The following is a 22,935-nucleotide window of genomic DNA, read 5'->3' on the forward strand; positions in this document are numbered from 1 at the left end:
TAGTTCTTTAACTCATTGCTTATGTTAACTCATGGTTCCTTTTCCCTTATATAAGCATCTAGCTTTTACATGAGCATTATGGCCTTTCCAGCTTCTGTTTCAATTACAATCATGTAGTTTTAGCTTCCATAGTTAACTTCCCTTCTCCTTCCAAGGTTCCCAAATTCAATTCTGCAAAGAGTAAATGTGTTTGGACCAGCTCACCACCATGAGCCTGGGTAGCATACACAGGCTTCTGCTCACTGAAAGACTTTGTCCTCCTCCTTTTCATTGATTGAGCTAACTCTGGAAATTTCTTATGACTCACAACAGACAGTCTTCTCCAAGAAGCCTTTCCTAAGGCTTGATTAGAGACCCGACCTCTGTGTTTCCATAGCTTTTTTATTTCAACCTGTCTCATACTGTCTACTAATCATTTCCTACTTATATCTCCTTCTAGAGTGTGAGCATCTCTGGCTAAGAACTGTAACCTTAACATTTGGGGCCTCAATTTAATGTTTACTAATTAAAGGCTTTAAAAAGGCTTTAACTTTATTGAAGTAGTGGGCAAAATCTATTATTCAATTCCTGAAAAAGAAGAGGGACTGAAAGCCTTTTTTTTTTTTTAATTAATTTATTCATTTTGAGAGAGTGAGAGAGCACAAGTTAGGGAGGGGAGAAGAAGAGACAGAATCCCACAAACTGTGAGATCATGACCTGAGCCAAAATCAAGAGTTGGATGCTTAACTGAGACACCCAGACACCCCAGGAGGGATTCTCTTTGATGGAAAAGTTAAGCAGATTATTGGTTAGAGGAGTCACCCTCCTTAAAAACTGGCTCTGGTGGGAAGGTGTGTTCTTTTGGGCAGAGGAGCCTCAGCAGTTTCCCAAAACTTATTCCACATAAGCTTCCTTTGTACCATGTTGATGGTGTCAGGTGATCCAAGTGGGAAAATTGGTGAAAGGCTGGCTTAACAGAATAAAGCAGTCTTCTTTACTGCAATGGTTATCAAAATATGTTCTGTCTACTCCTGGGTATCTGAAACCATTTCACAAGGTACATGGGGGTCTTAGTTGTTTTTATATCATACTAATACTAAAATAATTGCTTTTTTCACAGTGTGGACATTTCTGCTGATGGTGCAAAAGTAGTGATGGGTAAACCTGGACCTAGTCATTGTATTCTTCACTGCCAGACGCTCACATTTTGTTTTTATTTTTTTCAAGGCAATTTCCCTTATGAATGTCCTTGATGAAGCAGTAAAAATTGCATGTCTTTTGACTATTCTGTGTAATAAAGTAAGAATTACACATAAAGTACTTCTGCTATTTACCAAAGTAAGATGATTGACTTGAGAAAAAACACTTCTCTGATTGTCTGAATTGCCAGCTGAACTAACCACTTTTTTTTCCCCCATGGACCATCATGTCTTTCAAGGAGGAAACTATGTTTTACAGTGTTTTCTCTGAAACATACCGACAAATGATTTTTTTTTTCAGATTGGGTATTTAGCAACCATTTTCTCAAAAATGAGAATAGTAAACCTGTCATTTCAACAAAAACAACTGAAAGCATTTATTGCCAATGACAAAGTTCAACTTGCAAGCAATAATTAGAATTTTGGAAGACCTGTATATATACTATTGTGAGATTGACAGTTTCCCAATACATAAAGCTGATGAGATTGGTGGTGTTATTGAGAAATATGACTTTTCGATACGGTATAATGCAATATGTCAACATTTGGAAGATCTGAGTAACTCAGTGAATCAATATTCTCCAAAGGCATGCTCAATACAATGAAATCACGCACAGGTAAAAGATCCGTTCAAAGACATCCAATGCAACCAATGCAATCCAATATTATAAAGTATGAAAAGTTAACTGATACGATTTCAACTTCCACTTTGCAACTAAACTTTAAAAAACTGCTACTTGTTAAGTTTGATGCAGCAGCAAAGAATATCCCCGACAATCTGAAAAGGCTATTAAAATACTCTCCCCTTTTCTAACTCTGCATGAGGCCAGACTTTCTTCATAGACTTGAACCAAAATAACCAGTTGCAGCAAACTGAATGCAAAGTAAATATAAAATCCAGCTGTTTTCTATTAAGCCACACATTAAAGATATTTGCAAAAATATAAAACATATACTTTCACTGTTTTTTAAAAATAGTTGTTTTCTGTTTAAAATGTTTATGGTAATATGGGTGCTACTTTCTTATTTCTCAGCTACAAATCCACCTTTCTTTGCCCTCTTTTGTGATAACAGAGCTGGACCCTGAAAGCATTTTTTTCCTTTGCCAGATGATACCATGCTACACTTCGTCAATAGAGGGCACTGAAGTGATATTGCCGAGCCATAACGGCAGGTAAACGTTTGACTTCTGGATTCTGGTACTCTGTTATTATTATTATTCAGTGCAGATGAATTCCAGCTTTACCCTCAGGCCATGATTTTCCCACCTTCAGTGGCTTCATAGATCAGCAATGGCCCAATTCCCTGCAGCAAGTTTCTGCTTCACTGTTGGACTGTGGGCTCCATACTCTCTTTGAGGAAGCCTGAATCTCAGCCATAGAGAAGTCCCTCTCCTAATCCTGGTTCTTTTAATGTTCACTCTCCCTCTAGCTGAAGGGACTAAATGCATTTTTTTTGCACCTTCTACTTCTGTATGCCTTAGAGTCCTCTTCTACCCACTTTGGCAGTTCTTCTACTAGTTAATAATTCTTTCTATTACATTTTCCCTCTTCAAATAACTGGTGTGATATCTGTCCCTTGACTGGACCCTTGGCTAATATAACATATAATGAGGCTTTTATTGCTATTTTTTAAATGGACTCATAAACCAATAATTTAATTTTCTCAGTTTTAATTTCTAATGTGGTAAACATTGATAGATATAATCCATATAAACAAAAGATTTTTGGGGTCCCCAATAAGTTTTAATAGTGTAAAAGTTGCCAAAATGTAAAAGTTTGAAAACAGCTGCTTTATTGCAAGTCTTCTCAGAGCTTTTGATATACTAATGTACTTTGCAAATCTGAATTTAAACCCAGATTAACATATACAAAAGCTGTAGGAGACAGTAAGGCCAACAATTTTTAGGTCTTAAAAACTTGAAAAAAAAAAACAACCTTAAAATCTTTTTTTCTCATGCAGAAGTTCCTTTAAAAATAAAACAAGAGGAGATCACACCTTATCACCAAACAATGTAACCAAAATGAAATGCATGGACTGGGATTACTTGACAGTGCAGGGAAGATATAAAACAAAACTTGTTGGAACGTGAAAGACAGAGAAGAGCTAGGGCACTTGGGTGGCTCAGTCAGTTGAGCATCAGACTTGGGCTCAGGTCACAATCTTGGGGTTCATGAATTCGAGCCCCATATTGGGCTCGCTGCTGTCAGCACAGAGCCTGCTTAGGATCTTCTGTCCCCCCCCCCCCCCCGCCCTTCCCCCTCCCTCTGCCCTTCCCCTGCTTGCACTCTTTCAAAAATAAATAAGCATTAAAAAAAGAAGAAGAAGACAGAGAAGAGTCTCTGGAAGAAATACCTGGAAACAGAGAGGTGACGGTAGGTGGGAAGTTTTTCCTGGGACTTTGGCCTACCTTCCTACCATTAAACCTCATGGTACTGTGCCCCAAACTGCAGTTTAAACAAGAAAATAACACAGCTGCTTCTTCTTCTTCTTCTTCTTCTTCTTCTTCTTCTTCTTCTTCTTCTTTTTGAGTTTATTTTTAAGTAATCTCGACACCCAACATGGGGCTCAAACCCACAATCCCAAGATCAAGAGTCGCATGCTCCACTGACTGAGCCAGCCAGGTGCTCCCACAGGCCCTTCTGAATGGAACCTAGAGTCTACTGGGAGTTAGGAAAGTAAAGGATATATCAAGAGGATCTACCAAGAGGAAGAGAAACACACTGGAGGGTATTTGCTAGGGAGGGTTGAAGAAGACTTCCTTGGGGAAAGCTCGTCCCCCACCTCTTTGCCTGGCCAGAGGAGCACAGCATCATAAGACAGGTTTGGGAAAGGAAGGTCGCTAGAAGGAACGCCAACCAGGAGTCACACCGTGATAGGACTTCTATTCTACATTTGGGTTTTATTCTTGAGGCACTGAGGGAGGAGAGGGTGATGACAGTTGAGGTGGGCCATGGAAAGTTTTTAAGTATGGAAGGACCTCAAATTTTTGCTTTAGAGAGGCAAACATTAAGACAACTAAACCACCTGAAGAAATAGTATATCAAGAAGACGAGGAAGCATATCATTGTAATTATTCAGTATTTTTCTGGAGATTATGTCTAATCAATGCAATAGTACCACAAAAATATATAATCTACAAATTCATTCAGTCAGGCAACAAATATTTATGAAACACCTACTTTGGGTCAGCCAGTGTTCCAGGCTATAGGGATAGAGCAGTGAACAACAGTAAAAGATCCCTGTTTTCCTAGAGTAGCATTCCAAAAGAGACAGAGTAAAGTCTTAATGACCTCTCAGCATTTCATCTAGTGAAAACTTTTATCTTGGCTTTCTGACTTAACCATTTTGGGTTCTTTTCCCTACTTCTCCAGTCTTTCCTCTTCTATCCTTCCCCTTATTGGCTTCTTTTTCTAGGCTCCCACTAAATGTTGAGGTCTGAAGTGGATTCTTCTCTATTGTACCTTCTCTCCCTCGGTGATAACATCCAGTCCTATTACTTCAATAATCTCTACTTTGTCAGGAAGTACAGGCAGAAAGGTAATATTACACCTAGCCTGTGTTTCACTTTCATGTTCCATTTGATCCTTTTTGAAGTTGAACTCTCGAGTTTTTCCATCAGAGCTGGTCCATCTCCAGTCTTCCCCATCACTGTGAATGAAATCACTATCCAGTTTCTCAAGCTAGAAATGTGAAAGTCCTTAACATTTCTCAGTATTGGCTACTTTATTCAATTTACCACAAAAATCCATAGATTTTTACCTTCAAATCTGTCCACTGCTAACACCCCGTTTCAAGCCACCCTCATCTCTCTTGTGGCCTGCTGCAAAAGCCATCTAACTTGTTTGTTTCTTCTTGTGCCTTCCCCAAGTCCACTCTCCATATAATAACTAGAATGATCTTTGAAGAATGTAAGTTACTCAGAAGTTGATGGGGGGGGGGGGGCACCTGGGTGGCCCAGTTGGTTGAGCATACGACTTTGGCTCAGGTCATCCTCTCATGGATCATGGGTTTGAGCTCCACATCAGGCTCTGTGCTGAGAGCTCACAGCCTGGAGCCTGCTTCAGATTCTGTGTCTCCCTCTCTCTCTCTCTGTCCCTCCCCAACTGGCACTCTGTCTCTCCCTCTCTCTCAAAAATAAATAGACATTAAAAAAATAAAAATAAAAAAAAGAAATTGATGGAGATTCATCAAAAGGATACAGGAGATACCATAAAGGAGATCCTACTGTCCAAATCTGGGATAATTTGAGAATCAAGATAATCATGATGGTAACTGGCCATAGCCCACTGACTGAAAAAGACTGCATAAATATCCACACCAATACGTACATGAGAAATGGGAAAACTACTTCTGCCAGTAGAATGTCAAATGATAATGTAGAAGAAATGAGTTTTAAAACATCACCATTTTGCAGCCATCATAGTAAGAATTGATTCAGTCAAGAGCCAATAAGTGATGCTAAAATTAACAGGTCAAAGTTTGTGAAGAACTTATTAATTACAAGATGAAAAATAGTAACTTTACAGTGACAAACCTTAAATATACCAACATAAACAAGCGGCCAAATTTAAGGTAAATAATAATAACACCAACTTACATCATCATGTATCTCTTAATGTGATATAGAGAATACAGCATCACTCATGCACTATTTCTGTCAAAATGCTAACCTGAATATGATTGCGAGGAAACAATAGACAAGTCCAAGTTGAGGACATTCTATAAAATAAATGGCCTATTCTCTTCAAAAATGGCAATATTGTGAAAAACAAAGAAAGGCAGAGGAACTGCTCTAGATTAAAGGAGACTAAAGAGATACAAAACTGTGTGCAATGAATGATCTGGATTGGACCCTGGACTAGAAAAAAAATGTGATCAAGGACATTATTGAGACACTTGGCAAAACTGAAAAAGAGCTGTTGATTTAAGATCTATTGACTAAATGATTATATTAATGTTAAATTTCCTAATGTTCATTGTATTTTGGTAATGCAAATGCATGTCCTTGGTTTTAAGAAATAGACAATGAAGTATTTGGAAGAAGGGGGCAAGTCTGCAACTTACTTTTAGGTAGTTCAGGGAAAAACGTGTGTATAGAGTTGATTCTCATGATCCATGGTAGTTATGTTCTATTAAGTTACAGAACCCTACATTAGCCAATACTCAATCATCACTTCAAGGGGAAGCACAGTGTTAGGTTCCTGTAAGCCTTTAGTCATAACATTTTCTTCTACCCATCAGAACACAACCTTGTTTTATGTGTTTCCTTTTTTAAAATAAAAAAAAAATTTATTTGAGAGAGAGAGAACACATAAGTGGGGAGACAGCCTGAGGGGGGCGGTGCAGAGAGAGAGAGAGAATCCCAAGCAGTCTTCACACTCAGCATGGAGCCCAACACAGGGCTCAATCCCATGACCTGGGAATCATGACCTCAGCCAAAATTGAGTCAGACCGTCAACCAAATGAGCCACCCAGGTGCCCCTTTGTGTATTTCTGTTTAAAGAACCTTATTTGATATATGTTGTTGATTCAGTAACACTGAACTCACAACCAATAGCACTGTAACTCATGCCTGAAAGATGCTTATCTAACATATATATTTTCTCTGTAAAGCACGTCACAGCCTTGCTGCTCTTAGAAACGCAAGGCAACACTTCAGCACTATGCCTGGGGGTTATTTTAAGCAGAGACATCACCAACAAAAAGCACAAAAATATGAAAAGTGTGACACTAAATAGTCAGCAAAAAGGACAACTGGTTACAGCATGAGAGCTGAAACAAGAAGGCACAGCATCATCCTGTTTGACCTCACCTGGGAACATGTGCATTTGGCAACTCAAATTTTTGGCTGCTCTGCACATGCCTGCAAAAGACCTCTAGAGTACCATAAGTATTGATTTGGAGAGCACTATTTATTTAAGTTTTAGGAAGTAGGTGAATTCGCAAATGTGGAATCTGTGAGTAATGAGGATTGAATATATGTGTATGTATGTATGTATATATACATACATACACACACATACATACAGAAAGAGAGAGTGGATGCTTTCATTTGCACATCACATGACCCCACTCTCCAATCTCATTTAGGCAACTCTTCCTCTGGTTTGTTCTGCACCAGTCTCTCTGGCATTCTTTTAAGCCCTGGAACACTTCCCTAACTCCCTAGCTAAATTAGATCCTGTCCATTATCTTCTTTCAAAGTACCTTCTTCTTTTCCTTTGTAGCATTCATCATAATTTGTAATTATATATGCAAACATTTATGTGTTCTTGTTTAATAAATATTACGCATAAAATGACAATTACAAAGACATTTAGAAGTATGAAATTATGCACATGACCTGATTTAAATGTTTAGTTTAGGCATGGAAAATTACTTAAGTACAGTTGATTCTAAATGATATAGAAAACCATATGTATACTTCACATAGTGGTAAGACTGTAATGGGCAAGGATTAGAAAGTAATATGCAAAATAAGAATTCAGGTGGAATGATGGAATTATAAATAGTTAAAAATAGTAATAGTTTTCTTTTTAGGCTCCTTTCAGTAAGAAAGAACAATAATCCTAAATCAAAGAATAATGAAAATAATTGCAATGTTAATGCTTAAAGGAACATATTGAATAAAAATCTGATTGCAGAGTAGAGAACAGAACAAAGGAGGGGCAATGCAGGAGTTACTGAGAGCGCCCAGTTAGCATAATTTAAGTGAGTGTACTTGGGCTTGAACTAAGAGTAACAGTGGTAATGAGAGAAGTTGATGGATTCCAGAGATATTACAGATATGATGCCAGGATTGACAGGATTTAATGACTTACTGAAATGAGTGAAAAAGAGGGAAGAGTCAAGGTCAATCACTAATTTTACATCCTAGGCATATGCAAAACCTTTGATTGTTTCACTGAGATAGGGAATCACAGGAGAAGCAGGTTTGAAGGTGGGATAATAAATTTAGTTTGAACTTGTGAAACATCCAGACAGAAGTAGGCAGCTGTCTATATAAGACTGGAGGCCAGCAGAGAAATCTGGGCCAAAGATAGATAGATAGGTCTGAAAATCATAAATATATAGATAGATGGAAATTAAGCCATCAAATTAAATGTTTTCACCCAAGGAAAGTACAGACTAAGAACAGAGAGCTGAAATATGGACTTCCTATTACTGTGTGGAGAATACACACACAAGACAAAACTCCTTTCCCTACTTCTCCGGTCTTTCCTCTTCTATCCTTCCCCTTATTGGCTTCTTTTTCTATGGTCTCTTTCCCCTGGAATGTATACTTCACAGGGACAGGGATTTCTATCTTTTTTTTTTTTCATTGATATACTCTTTACTGTCAAGCACAGAGTAAGCATACAATGAACACTGGTTATGTGAATGAATGACTGCAGGGAGCCGGGAGGAGGATCTTCTAAGAAGGTATAATTCAAGAGAATGAGTGCTAAAATAGACAATACGAGTAAAAAGTTCTGTGATGGCAGAATCTTCTAGAAAATAAAAGATCATTTGTGAGATTATGGCTTCTTAGGCCGTCATTACGTTTTCTATACTGAATTATGAAATGAAAGGAAGGGAGTACTCACACTTTTAAAAATGCCCATCTTCCCAGGTTAAGGCAGTGTTTGTAATAAGCTTCTGCCTGGCATAGCTTAAGCAGGCTAATATAGTTGCCCAGTTTCAGTGGTTTCCTGAGTGCTATGGCGGGTGGAGACCAGGGAGGACTTAGCTGTACTTAAAAGATTTCAATTGTCGCTTAGAACATATATTTTAAGAAAAAGCTTGTATTAACGTCTGATTATGCAAATAAATGAGAAAATAAATATAAAGAGAAAATGATCACTTAGAGTGTCTCCAAATAGATGTCCTCTGTTAACAGTTTGGTTGTATAATCTAGATTTTCCTCTGAGCATATATCTACCCGCTTATTAGTTTAAAATTTTTTTAAGTTTATGTATTTATTTTGAGAGAGACAGAGACAGAGACAGAGAGAGAGAGAGAGAGAGAGAGAGAGAGAGAGAGAGACAGTGTGCAAATGAGTGGGGGAAGGGCAGAGAGAGAGGGAGAGCCCAAGATGGGGCTCCATCCCATACACTGTCAGATGGTGACCTGAACTGAAATCAAGAGTTGGACGCTTAACCGTCTGAACCACCCAGGTGCCCACTCCCCAAATTTTTTTTAACTTACAAAAAATAGAATCCTACTTTATATACTATTGTATAACCTCCTTTTTTCATTTAACAATATACCATGATCCTTTTTCCATAAATGTACAAGTGTAAACTGAATGACTGATTCGTATTCCATAGTGTGATACATCTCTTACGATAGAATCTTTCAATCATATCCATTTTCTGTAGGAGCATTAAAAGTGTCTGAAACTTCATTAAACCTTTAGTGAAGGCATTAAAAATGGAAGTCACTAATGAAGACAAACTTAAGCGTTTAAGGTGCATTCCTTTAAGACGAAAGAAATGACAGAATGGTGTTATAGGAATGTGTTCTACTGCAGAAAAGTATTTAAATTTTTTTTTTAATGTAAAAGCACAGATACTGGACCTGATTCAAGATTGAGAACTTGAGGCCATTTGTTTCTGACTCAGTTTGAAGCTGAGGCCATCACCATCTTAGCCAAATAGTTAGGTTTTCTCAGGCAGATTTTTCAGCTGATTTCATTTCACAGATAAAGCCTTCCTGTTTAAAATCTACAGAGTAGTAAGCTTTTTTTTTTTTTTAAGATTTAATTTTAAGTAATCTCTGTACCCAACATGGGGCTCAAACTCACAACCCCAAGATTAAGAGTTGCATTTTCCTTTTTTTTTTTTTTTTTTTAGCTTTTTAGAAGTTTATTTATTTTTTGAGAGAGAGAGAGAGAGAGACAGAGCAGGAAAGGAGTAGAGAAAGAGGGAGAGAGAGAGGATCCCGAGCAGGCTCCACACTGTCAGCACAGAGCCAATGTGGGGCTTGAACTCACAAACCGTAAGGTCATAACCTGGGCCAAAATCAAAAGTCAGACGCCTAACCATCTAACTGACTGAACTGCCCAGGTGCCCCAAGAGTTGCATTTTTGGAAGAGACTGTAGGCATATGGAAAATCAGAAGGATAATAAGAGTAATTTTCATTGTCCACCCGATAATCATACCCTTAGCCTTTGGTTTTGCCCAAATTTAAGTGTGTGTGTATATGTGTGTAAAATAGTGAAATCATGGAAATTTAAATTCTGTATTTGTTCACAGTTTTGTTTCATTACCTGAATTGATGATCAGAGTATCTGGACAATTGACTTAGTCCCTCATTTACAAGGTGGTCTGAATGTTTGTGTCTCCCCAAAATTCATATGTTGAAAGCCCAATTCCCAAATGTGATGGTATTAACTAGGTGGGGCCTTTGGGAGTTGCTTAAATCATGAAGGTGGGACCCTCATGAATGGGATTTGTACCTTATGTAAGAGGCTCCAGAGAGAGTCTTTGTTCCTTCCTAGATGTGAGGATGTAGGGAGAAGTCTGTGATCTGGAAGAGAGCCCTCATCCGACCATCCTGGCACCCTGATCTGAGACTTCCAGCTTCCAAAACAATGAGCAATAAGTTTCTGCCGTTTGTAAGCCACCCATCACCTAATCCCCCTATGTGAAGGAGATTAAGAGGTACAAATATCCAGGGTTGCCTCGTTAGTTCAGTCTGTTAAGTGTTGAACTCTTTCAGCTCAGGTCGTGATCTCACAGTTTGTGAGTTTGAGCCCTTTGTCGGGCTCTGCACTGACAGCATGGAGCCTGCTTGGGATTCTTTCTTTCTCTCTCTCTCTGCCATGCTCTCTCTCTCTCTCTCAAAATAAATAAATAAAAAGGTACAAACATCCAGTTACAAAATAAATAAATCATAAGTCATAGGGATGTAATATACAGCATAGGGAACAGTCAATAATGTTACAATAACTTTGTATAGTAACAATAACTAGACCTATCTAGGTGATCATTTCATAATGTATAAAGATACTAAATCGCTATGTCATATATCTGAAACTAATATAATATTATGTATCGATTTTAATTCAATTAAAAAAAAAAGCCACCAGTCTGTGATATTTTGTTACAGCAGCCCGAATGGACTAAGACAGAAGGTAAATGAATAAGTATTTTCAACAGCCTTAATTTTACAAATATTTTAACAGATAGACAAAATAAAATCAAGGTATAATCCTCCCCTGCATTTTTTTCTTTTCTTACATAAATAGATAAAATGCATTTTGCTTCCTATGTATGCTGCATTAATAGAAGTTTCTATAGAAAGGAAATGTAGTAAACATAATTATTACTAAACTCCAGATTCAGGACGGTAGTTACCTGTGCTGGGTAAGAAGTATATTCTTTGCAACTAGAATATTAGAGTTCCCATCAATGACACAAATAATGAAGCAAATATAAACAAGTATAACAAAATGTTCAAGGTCACTTAAAGAGAAAGTGTACTTCCTCAGCCAAGCTTCTTTGTAACTTGATTGAGGTTATTTACATATCTAAACAAAGTATGTGAGTTGGGGGTGGGGTCTAATGAAAGTTTGGAAAGGGAGAGTCATTGGAGCAAACTCTGAGTCTTCTCCGAGTATTTACTGAATTATACTGTAAGGAGAAAAAACAAGGCTAAACAATTTGCCCAGCTAGTAAAAAAGCAGATCTAAGATTCGAATCCATGAGACCATTTTGCTTCACTGAAAATGTTGCATAGATCTATTTAATATTTACTAAACACCTTTTATGTGCAAGGCATTTTGCAAGGGCAGAGTGCATATATATGATGAATCAGACATTTGTGGAGATATAGAAAGAGATGTACTTTGCTTTCATACAGACTGTTTTGAATCCCAGATTCTTAGAAAATTAGTCTTTTAACTGCAGTTTTTAAGTTAGGACATTGAAGTGGTTGTTTCAAAAAAGAAAAAAAAAAAGAAAGAAACAAGAAAATGTATCTATTAGTGACCAGCACACAAGAGGCCCTCGATAAATTTAGTTTTCCTCTCCCCAATTCCACTATAAATTTTCTGGAAGCTATGTGATCAAGTAAGTCTTCATGGAATGGGGAAGTTTGTAAATGATTTGAATCATAAGATGGGTTCTTGATTTGGACTGGTTGAGATGGCAGAAACAGCAAATGTAGTGAAGTGTGAGGGCTGTGAGTAGATCCTGTCCACTGGAGTACACAGGGAGAGAGAAAACCAGAAGCTGTAAAGGTCAGGTTGCCTGCCTACTTGCAAAATCTCCTTCCGTATAGTGTTGGGTCCTACAAACGTAGTATTATGACAAAAGCCTGAAATCAAGGCATCTTCTCTGACTAGATCTCTAAAAAGCAAGTTTCTCTGTATATTGGGCTTTATTGATTCATTTAACAAACACTCTACACTTTTTCAAATAATATCTAAGATTGCAGTTAAGATCTAATTGCTCGAATCTGAGGATGTGGTAATCATAAGACATTGTCCCAGTTTTCAAGGAGAAAATGTTTACGTGTGTATAACAATTTAAATACGTTTAGAGGTGACAGACATCAATAGCCGCACAAAGGAAGAAAAAGATTTTCCCTTGGGGCAGTTCAGCTCTAAAGTCATATGAAATTAGACATATTTTATAGACTATAAAATTAGACGCCATTCTTACATATTTAAAAGAAAGAAAAGGACAATTTTTCACAATGTCAACTGTAACTCTCGTTTGGCGACGCTGTAGGGCAAAGCCCGCAGAAAAACAGAGGAAGCGTGATTCTTACTGAGTTAAACCGCTCTCCGAAACCAGTCCGCCACATTTTTCCTTAAAAAAGTACAAGCGTGTAGAAATTACACTCCTGGCTTTTAAAGGAACATACAACTGGGAATACCAAGAAGAGGAACGCGAATGTCGCAGTTCTCCAAGTGCGGCCCGCCCCTCCCACACGGTAGATTTTTGGCAACTTGACCCACCTTCCTCCTGATTCTGGGGGAAGATTCTAACGCCCTCTGGAGGCGTCCCTAGTGACGTCACGAGCGCGATTCCAGTATGTGGCCAATCACAGAGGCGGATTCCGGGGGAAGCCCGGGGCGGCGGCGGCGGCCTGTGCGCGTGCGCGAGGTCTCCGCGTGGCTATATAAACATGGCTGGCGTGGCCGCGCGGTGGGGCCACGCCGAGTGTGTGTAGGGGGCTTTGGGGCGCTCCGGGTTTGTAGTTTTTAAATTTCTGGCGGGGGAACTGGGGCGCAGAGTTTTTCTGGGTGGTGGGAGCCGAAGTGACGCCCTTCCGGGAACCGCGCAGCCGGGCTCCGCTGTAGCGGGACCCGAGGCTGAGGCGCCGGGCTGAGCCGGCGCACGTGTGAGCTCCCCGGAGGAAGCGGCGAGCGGCCGGGCAGATGTTGCTGCAGCCGGGGCCGCACTAACCGGAGGGAGGTCTGGGACGCGCGGGTCTGTGTCCAGCCGGCGTCCGTCACTGACTTCTGTGTCGCGGCCCCTGCGCCTCTCCCTAGCGATGCTGTGGAGCCGGAACTGCTCTGGAGTCGGCTGCAGCTTGTCAAGCCTCCCTTCGCCTCTGCTCCCGGAACGGCAGCGTCGCAGCTGCCGCTGATCCACCTGGGGGATGCCCGCGGGTCTCACGGAACCGGCCGGCGCCGCTCCTCCCGCCGGTGTGAGCGCCTCCGGGACCGTGACCATGGCCCCCGCTGGGACTCTCCCTGTGCGGGTGGAGAGCACTCCGGTGGCCTTGGGCGCCGTGACTAAGGCTCCTGTCAGTGTCTGTGTGGAGTCCACGGTGTCCCAGCCCCTGCGGTCCCCCGTGGGGACCCTGGTGACCAAAGTGGCTTCTGTCAGCGCTCTTCCTAAACTCAGCAGCGGTCCTCCGCTGCCTGCTCCTCAGATAGTCGCTGTGAAAGCCCCCAACACCACAACAATCCAGTTGCCTGCTAATTTGCAGCTTCCTCCAGGTATGTCGATCACCTTTTCCAGCTTTTCCAGCCAGTGGTGACACGGGAAACGTCGCAGCTCCGGATTGTGCCTTCATGCTGTTAGCTTTAAAAAACTCAGCCAAGAGAACCTTTCATAATCGACTTTGCAGGGCAGTGATTTGGCTTTACAACTGATATAGCCTCTTTGAGTCATTACTGCACAGTTTTTCTTTCCATATTTAAGGAAAGAATCTTTTCACCTAAGTGACACAGTGAAAGCTGGAACAGTATATTCAGGAGGACCTTTGAGGCACTAGCTCCTAGGTGGGGGAAGATAGAATATAACTAAAGTTTATTTTCATATGCAGAAGAGACCAATTTATATATCTACATGCTTAGATAACCATATCTTTTTTTTTTTTTAAAGTTTAAGTTCTTGTGTGTTAAGACTAAAAGAGGATTTTAAATTTAAGCTAGCTAAAATAAGTTCACTGCTTTTCTGGTACCAGAAATGAATAATGCTGCTTCCCTCACAGTCTTTAGATGTGTGATGGTTGTAGTTTTCAGTTAGAAGATTACCACTCATTCCCAGCAAATGCCAGAGTTGACCGATCAGAGGCATGCGATTCTTAAATCTGAAGCAGTGTGTGAATGCTGCAGTTAGCCTGTGACCACTTTTTATGGAAGGGTCTACATGTTTGGGCTGTTTTTCATGATTTACGTAAAGATTTTGCTTTGTGACTCTTAAGCATATTGTAAATTTGAGTGTTCTGCTTTCTTTCCTCAACTGAAGGCGTCTTGGAGTTTTCAGTCGGGAAAAAAGGCACATCTCACATTCTTTGGAGTGAACTCTTCTCGTAATTATATTGTCTTCTGTTTATTTTTATTAGTAGTATTTGGATCTCAGACCTGCAAAGATGGTATAGGAGTGAAGCATTTGATTCAAAATTTCAGTATCCCCCAGCAAAATGATAGGGGCTCTTTTGTAGCCAATGTTCTATTTGATCAAGAATGTTGTGGAAAGATCATGTTCTTCACTTTTGATGAAGTTCTGTTTCAGTTTTGTATTCTACAAGATATATATATTTAAGGCTATGCCGTGTATGCCACTGTATAATTTTTCTGCCGGTTCTAAATTGTCATCCTGCATGTACTTGTAAAGTACTTAATGAATGTGTTTGAATGAAATCACCTCCTAATTTGTTAAAAACTAAATTCTTGTCAGTGAAGATTGTTTAGAAACAGTCAAAAAAGTATTAAAATAGAGGAACTGTCAAGAGTGAAAACTTGCTGGTAAGTGGAAACTAATCAGTAATCACTGGTATACGTGCTATACACACTTTCATATTTATATTCTTTTTGTTGGTCATAATAGGTACCAAATAAGGAAAGGTTTCTAAGCGTAAATAATTTGTCCAATGCCAGACACCTCATGGGTGTCAGAGGGAATTTGAATCTAGGTCTGTTTACTCTTTTTTTTTTTTTTAACGTTTATTTATTTTTGAGACAGAGACAGAGCATGAGCGGGGGAGGGTCAGAGAGAGAGGGAGACACAGAATCGGAAGCAGGCTCCAGGCTCTGAGCCATCAGCACAGAGCCCGATGCGGCGCTCGAACTCACAGACCGTGAGATCATGACCTGAGCCGAAGTTGGCCGCTTAACCGACTGAGCCACCCAGGCGCCCCTGGGTCTGTTTACTCTTTACACACTATGCTTACCACTTGGTGTGTGTGTAGACTATGCCTAATTGAGTGTCAGAGCTAAGAGTGACAAAATTTTAGAGCCTAATCTTTTGTACACAAAGAAACCAAAACTGAAACTTACCAGAGCTGCATAGCCATAAACCAAGACCACAACCTAGGTGTGCACTACAGTAAAAACACTTTAGGCTATTGACCATGGAGAAACTTCCACTACAGAGGACATAAACTGCCTTTAGGAATTGTTATTTACAGAGGAGGTGAGAAGATGCTTTGAAGAGCAGCTTTTGGGAATTTCAGCTGGTGGGTGGCAGAAAAGCATACTAACATTTGTGCTCTCATTAGTGCACAGTAAGATAACCAATAGTTGAGGAATGAAATGAAAACACAGTAAAAGTTATGAGTCTTGTACTATTTCTTTTATATCCTGAGGATTAGCAATTGATTACTCAGGGATGCTTAAGACATATAGAAGTCCACTCTTCTTTTTCCAAGATAATGAATACTTTAAGTATTTCATTTCTGTTTACTTCAGCATTTTCTCAATGAACAGAACTGGTTTTTAAAAATATACGTATGCACCACAAGTTTTTCTAGGGAGCAGGGGCTGGAAATAAAAAGGGGAGGCATTGTGAGGAAATGAAAGAAGCTGTAGCAAAGCTCTGAAAATTATTCTGTTGAATGTTTTTGGTAATTTCTTTGGTCTTCTTGGTCTTCTCTTTTTTGAACATGTGGGATTTTAGGCCAGACTGTGGCTCTTTCTGTTTTTGGTATTCTGTGTCTCTTCTGTCACTTGTTTGAGAATGATGATCAAGGATTTGGTTGCTTCTGTTAGGTCATAAACTGTGGTAGATTCTGTTTGACGGTTGTACTGTACAGAAGTTAGTGAAAGTAACTTGTAAAATGCTTCAGGTCTTTTTTCATCACCTCCTTCATGCTGAGACATGGCATAGGATTTGGATCTTAGATTCCTGAACCAGTTACTGGAAAAGCTAGTGCTTCTTGTTTCTACCCTGGCTTCATCAAAAGGATATTACATGAGGGTAGGGACTCTTGGCTTTATTATCCAGGGTATTGCATGACGGTAGGGACCCTGACTTTATTATCCAGCACCTACCTAAGTTCCTTGCTCAGAGGAGGCTGGAGAATTTGAATGCACATATTACTATATGTGGAGAGATCAGAGGGCAATAGGGCTGCAACCCCTAAGGGGTTCCAAGGGCCATTACACATATCAGTGTATTTTATTCTTGATTGCTTTGCTTATTCTGCTTATAAAAGTGACATATGTTCTTGTAAAAAAAAAAAAAAAAAAAAAAAAAAGCAATACTGAAGTGTAATACACCCTTCACCAGAGTATTACTATTAACAATTTGTTATCCTTTTCATGTTAGTACGTATAAATCTTCCTCATTTTTAAAAAAATTCCTTAGTAGTCCATTGTATCAAAGTACCATCATTTTTTGACCACTCTCCTGTTCTAGACATCGATATTGTTTGCACTACTTTCTGTTATTATAAATGATGCTATAATAAACATCTTGGTGTACTTTTGTGCAGTTTTATAAATGTGTATTTTAAAGAATAAATTGCTAGAAGTGGAATTGCTGGTTCAAAAGGTAATCTTTTAATAGGATTACCAAATTTTTATCCCCAGAAAATTGTTCAAATGCGTAATCAACAATGTTAATACTTAATTTTAAAAGGGTACCTATGGAATCCAATAGTGATTTTCCAGACTTAACTTTAATTAACGTTAATAAAAGATGAGCCCTATAATTGAGTGGAGAGAGATAGACTTTAAATGTAGAAAAATGTGGCTGGATGATAATGTTATAGATTTTTTTACTTACTGAATAACTGTGCCCAAGAGGGCTCTTGTTTTTGTGAAGTAAAGTAAGTATATAGTATACGATAGCTGGGAAGGTGTAGTTCAGGGCCACAGAGTAAGGAATAAGTGTGCTGATCAAATTTGTAGATAACAAGGGGCTTGGAGAGTTAGCCTTTGTGGAAAATAGTGAAGTGTAGCAATATAGGGCAGAACATTGGCCTTGGAATCAGACCTGGATTTGAATCCCAGCTCTACCACCTATTAGCTTTGTGATCTTGGGCAAGTTTATTAACCTCATCCTCAATATCAGTTTTCTTATGTCTAAAATTGGATCATACCTTCTTCACAGAAGTATCATATGGATTAACTAAGATAAGTATATAGGTCTACATGTTGCAGAACTCTAGGGAACACCATTTGTGTGGAATACAGAGTTGCATAGCAGGCATGTCTGGAGTATTTAAGGTACCTGTATAGCAGTTGGCTATAGGTACTCTGGGCACTGTTGATCTAATACGTATGACATCCACCAAATTCACTGTAATTTAAGAGGTTGGATTTCTGGGTGGCTCAGCTGGTTAAGCATCTGACTCTTAATCTCAACTCAGATATTGATCTCAGAGTCATGAGTTCAAGCCCTGCATTGGTCTCCATGCAAAAAGATGGATTTTGAAATAACCTCAATGTCTATGTGTCCCCATTTTTATATGTTTGTTATAGACAATTTGGAAAATACTGAAAAATTATCTCAGATATATAAGTGTATCTTTTAGTCTCTCTCCTTTTTTTATGTAAACTTTATGGAGCTACAGTTTTTTACATGTACATTTATTTTAAAATGGAAACCATTTACAGTAAGTTTTGAAAAATTTGACAAAGGTATAGCCACCATTCCAAGATATAGAACATTTCACTCCCCTAAAGCTTTTAGTTTCTTTGAGAAAAAAATGTATGTGTGCTTCCTCTAATTTTACATAATTGGGATTCTATTGTATAATTTTTATATCCTGCTTTTCACTTACCATTATATAGTGACTATTTGTATTTTATAACCTCAGAAACTTAATTTTAATGGGTGTATAATCCATTATTTAACATTTTCTCTATTCATTTAGGTTGCTTATGCTTTTTTTGTTTAAAAAGTTACTTATAGGGGCACCTGGGTGGCTCAGTTGGTTAAGCATCTGACTTCAGCTCAGGTCATAATCTTCCAATCATGGGTTCAAGCACTGCATCGAGCTCTGTGCTGACAGCTCAGAGCCTGGAGCCAACTTCTGATTCTGTGTCTCCCTTTCTGTCTACCCCTCTCCCACTTGTTCGTTCTCTCTCTCTCTCAAAAATAAATAAACATTAAAAAAAACTAAAACATTAAAAAAAGAAAATTACTTACAAATAAAAGTATATCAAATGTTCTGTATTTAGATTGTGGTGTGTGTGTGTTGATTATTTTCTTGGGACAGATAATAAGAACTTTGGAATTTCTGGATCAAGGAAATAAGAGTGCTTTAAAGTTATTCATATATTTTTTTAACTTATATATGTCAGTGTTAAGTATATGCTAGGTTCTATGCTCATTACCACGAATGCAGTGGTAAATAAGGTAGACACAGTTCCTCTCCTGAAAATCAAATAGATTCTGAGAATTTCCATAGATTATTCCGGGCTTAATTTTTCTCCAACAGTATTCTTTTTGTAAACTAATACATGCACATATAAAAACAAATATGACAAGTTAAAAAAAAAAAGTAAAATCACCTGGAAACATCCTACTTTTAAAAGGTGAAATTTAGTAAAGGTAAATAGAAGTTCTGTTTTGACAAATCAACGGTGTAAATGGAGGATAGAGGAGATGTGCCATAACTGATAGTAGAATCTGGGATAAAAACTTACTGATTGATTTTAATTTTTTCTCTTACTCACTCAAAGAATTATTAGACTGAGAGAGAAATTTAAGTGACTTTAAGCTTAATAAGGGAAACTGATTTGAAAAATTAAAGGAATTGGGGCCATGGTGCCTGAGCAAGAATACAACTTTGGGTATGTTTAGCTGCCTTTAAGTGTTCAAAGTACTGTCCTATGGTAATGAAAGTAAGCTTATTTTGTGAGATTGCACAAGGGAACATCCTATCTCTGAATATTAATGGGAAGAATATTTTGATTCCATATTAAGGAATAACTTTGTATTTCTAATCTACTTGTGAAGGTAGATCTACTCTCTACCTTCCTAATTCTGGACTTATTTCACTAGAGACTAGAAGGTCACCAGTCAGGCAGTTATGTATAGATGTGAAGTTATAATAGATGAATTCTAAAGTTTTTCTGATTCTTAGATTTGGATGGGCCTGCTATTCTTTCAGTATTTACTATTTACCATTGCTGGGAATATGGACAAATTAGAACCACCATCTGGATCAACTTGCAACCAAAACAAAATAGGAAAGGCAACTTGGCATATAATAGTTCATTGGGCAGATGAATAGAGTATGTTAAATTATGTACCAGATAGAAGGTGGATACCAGACCACTTTACACTTTTTTTTTTAAATTTTTTTTTTTTTTTTTTAGCGTTTATTTATTATTGACAGGCAGACACAGAGCGTGAGCAGGGGAGGGGTGGAGAGAGGGGGAGACACAGAATCCGAAGTAGGCTCTAGGCTCTGAGCTGTCAGCACAGAGCCTGACGCAGGGCTCGAACTCACAAACTGCGAGATCATGACCTGAGCTGAAGTTAATCACTTAACCAACTGAGCCACCCAGGCGCCCCTACACTTTAACATCTTAATATTTTTAGAGGAAAGGTGCTCTGTAACCTAATGTGTAATTAAATTTTTTTAACATTTCTGTAGGATAAGTAGGCAAAACTGTGTATCCTTTTATGTTTGGAAAATGAATCATATTTATTAGGATTTGATTCAGAGGCTTGGTAGGTGGTTTTCACAAAAGAGACTAATGTTCAGTTTCCTTTGTATGTTTCTAAGTGCGTTTCACTAGGTTGTTGCTCATTGGAATTGGACTTTTGGGATAAACACTTCAGTCAGAAGAGCATTGACTTTAGATGAGCTCTTGTTATTTTATTCTCAGTATTGTCTGTCTGCAACTATTCTAATATTACTTCCAACTGCTGTTTTGAGTACTTATTAGAAGAAAAGTTTGTATTGTAGACCTTTTGACATTTATAACTAGTACAATTGATAACTTTAAAATTCAAAAGTCTGCTCAAAAGTATTGTCTTATTTAATCCCCTTTAATGATCCTACAAGGTAAGTAGTAAGTCTCTTGATCCACAAATATGAAGTGTCCATTTATTTAGGTCTTTTTTTTTTTTTAATGTGTATTTATTTGAAAGAGAAAATGAGTGAGGGAGGAGCAGAGAGAGAGGGAGACACAGAATCAGAAGCAGGCTCCAGGCTCGAGCTCTCAGCACAGAGACCAATGAGGGGCTTGAACTCACGAACCGTGATATCATGACCTGAGCCGAAGTGGGACACTTAACTGACTGAGCCACTTGATTTATTTAGGTCTTTAATTTCCTTCAACAGCATTTTGTAGTTTCTAGGGGCACCTGGGTGGCTCAGTTGGTTAAGTGTCCCACTCTTTATTTCACCTCAGATCATGATCTCAGGGTCATGAGATCCAACCCCCCACCCCTGCTCCAGGCTCCACCAATAAGTGTAGATACTGCTGAAGAGTCTCTCTCCACCCATCCCCTGCTCACGTGTCAACGCCCTCTATTTCTCTCTCAAAAAAAATTTAAATAGCTTTGTGTAGTTTCCGGAGTATCGGTGTTATACTTACTTTGTTAAACTTGCCACTATATTACTCTTTTTGGTGCTATTGTAAATGAAATTGTTTTCTTTGTTCCGTTTAGTCATTCATTGCAAATGTATATAAAAATACAGCTGATTTTTGTATATTCTGTATCCTGCTGCCTAGCTGAACTTGTTTATTGGTTTTAATATTTTTTCATGGATTTATAGGATATCTGTATATAAGATTGTATTATCTGTGAATGGATAATTTTACTTCTTTCTTTGGATGCCTTTTATTTCATTTTCTTGCTTAATTGCCCTGGTTAGAGCTCTGAATACAATGTGGAATAGAAGCAGTGATTGCAGGTATCCTTGTCTCATTCCTCATCAGTAATCTTTGTCTTGTTCCTAATCTTAAAGGGAAATCATTTAGTCCTTCACCATGACATATGATGTTAGGTGTGAGTCTTTTATAGATCTCTTTTATCAGTTTGAGGAGGTTGCTTTTATTCCTATTTTATTGAGTGTTTTCATCATGATAAAAGGGGTGTTAGATTTTGTCAAATGCTTTTTTTGCATCCTTTGAGATGATCATGTGGTTTTGTCCTATTTTGATAGGTTGTTTTGTAGTAACTTTTTTATGTTAGACCAGCCTTATGCAGTGAGATAGATATTACGTGATATTACTTTTTTGTGCTACTGGATTCAGTTTGCTAGTACTTTGTTGGAAATTTTTGTATCTATATTCATAAGACATATTGGTCTCTGTTTTCTTGTGATGTCCTTGTCTAGTTTTGGTATCATGGTAATACTGACCTTGCAGAATGAGTTGAGACGTGCTTCGTTCTTTTCTACTTTTTTGGAAAAGTTTGTGAATGATTTGTATCAAGTTTTCCTTGGATTTTTTTTTTTTTTAATTTTTTTTTCAACGTTTATTTATTTTTGGGACAGAGAGAGATAGAGCATGAACGGGGGAGGGGCAGAGAGAGAGGGAGACACAGAATCGGAAACAGGCTCCAGGCTCTGAGCCATCAGCCCAGAGCCCGACGCGGGGCTTGAACTCACAGACCGCGAGATCGTGACCTGGCTGAAGTCGGACGCTTAACCGACTGCGCCACCCAGGTGCCCCAAGTTTTCCTTGGATTTTTGATAGACTTCACCAGTGAAGCCATCTGGACTTGGGCGTATCTTGTGGACACTTTTTGATTAATAATTAAATTCATTTGTTGGACCTCTTCAAGTTGCCTATTTTCTTAAGTCAGTTATAGTAGTTTTTGTTTTTAGGAATTTGCCTATTTCATGTATGTCATCTAATTTATGGATTTACAGTTGCTTACAGTATTCCTTTATCCATCTTTCTATAAGACTAATAGTAATATCCTCTTTTTTTTTTTTTTTTTTTTCCCATTCTTGGTTTTAGTAGTTTGAGCAGTCTGGTAAATGTTTTTCAGTTTTGTTGGTCTTTTCCCAGAACCAACTTTTGCTTTTCTTTTTCTCCTTTGTTTTTATACTCTATTTAATTCTGCTTTAATCTTCATTGTTTTCTTTTCATCTGCTTGCTTTAGTTTTTATTTT

The 22,935-nt window shown here is 38.4% G+C and overlaps 1 protein-coding gene across 1 annotated transcript in view; it reads left to right on the forward strand.

Moving 5' to 3' along the window:
- The first annotated feature begins 13,272 nt into the window (after positions 1 to 13,272).
- Positions 13,273 to 22,935, forward strand: part of TAF4B (TATA-box binding protein associated factor 4b) — a 127,233-nt gene continuing 117,570 nt past the window's right edge. The window contains exon 1 of the mRNA XM_043558506.1: positions 13,273 to 14,119. Coding sequence (XP_043414441.1) covers positions 13,777 to 14,119 — 343 coding nt within the window. The 5' untranslated portion in view covers positions 13,273 to 13,776. The remainder of the gene's footprint in view (positions 14,120 to 22,935) is intronic.

This window comes from Prionailurus bengalensis, chromosome D3 (genome assembly GCF_016509475.1).
Source record: "Prionailurus bengalensis isolate Pbe53 chromosome D3, Fcat_Pben_1.1_paternal_pri, whole genome shotgun sequence".
NCBI classification, from domain to species: domain Eukaryota; kingdom Metazoa; phylum Chordata; class Mammalia; order Carnivora; family Felidae; genus Prionailurus; species Prionailurus bengalensis.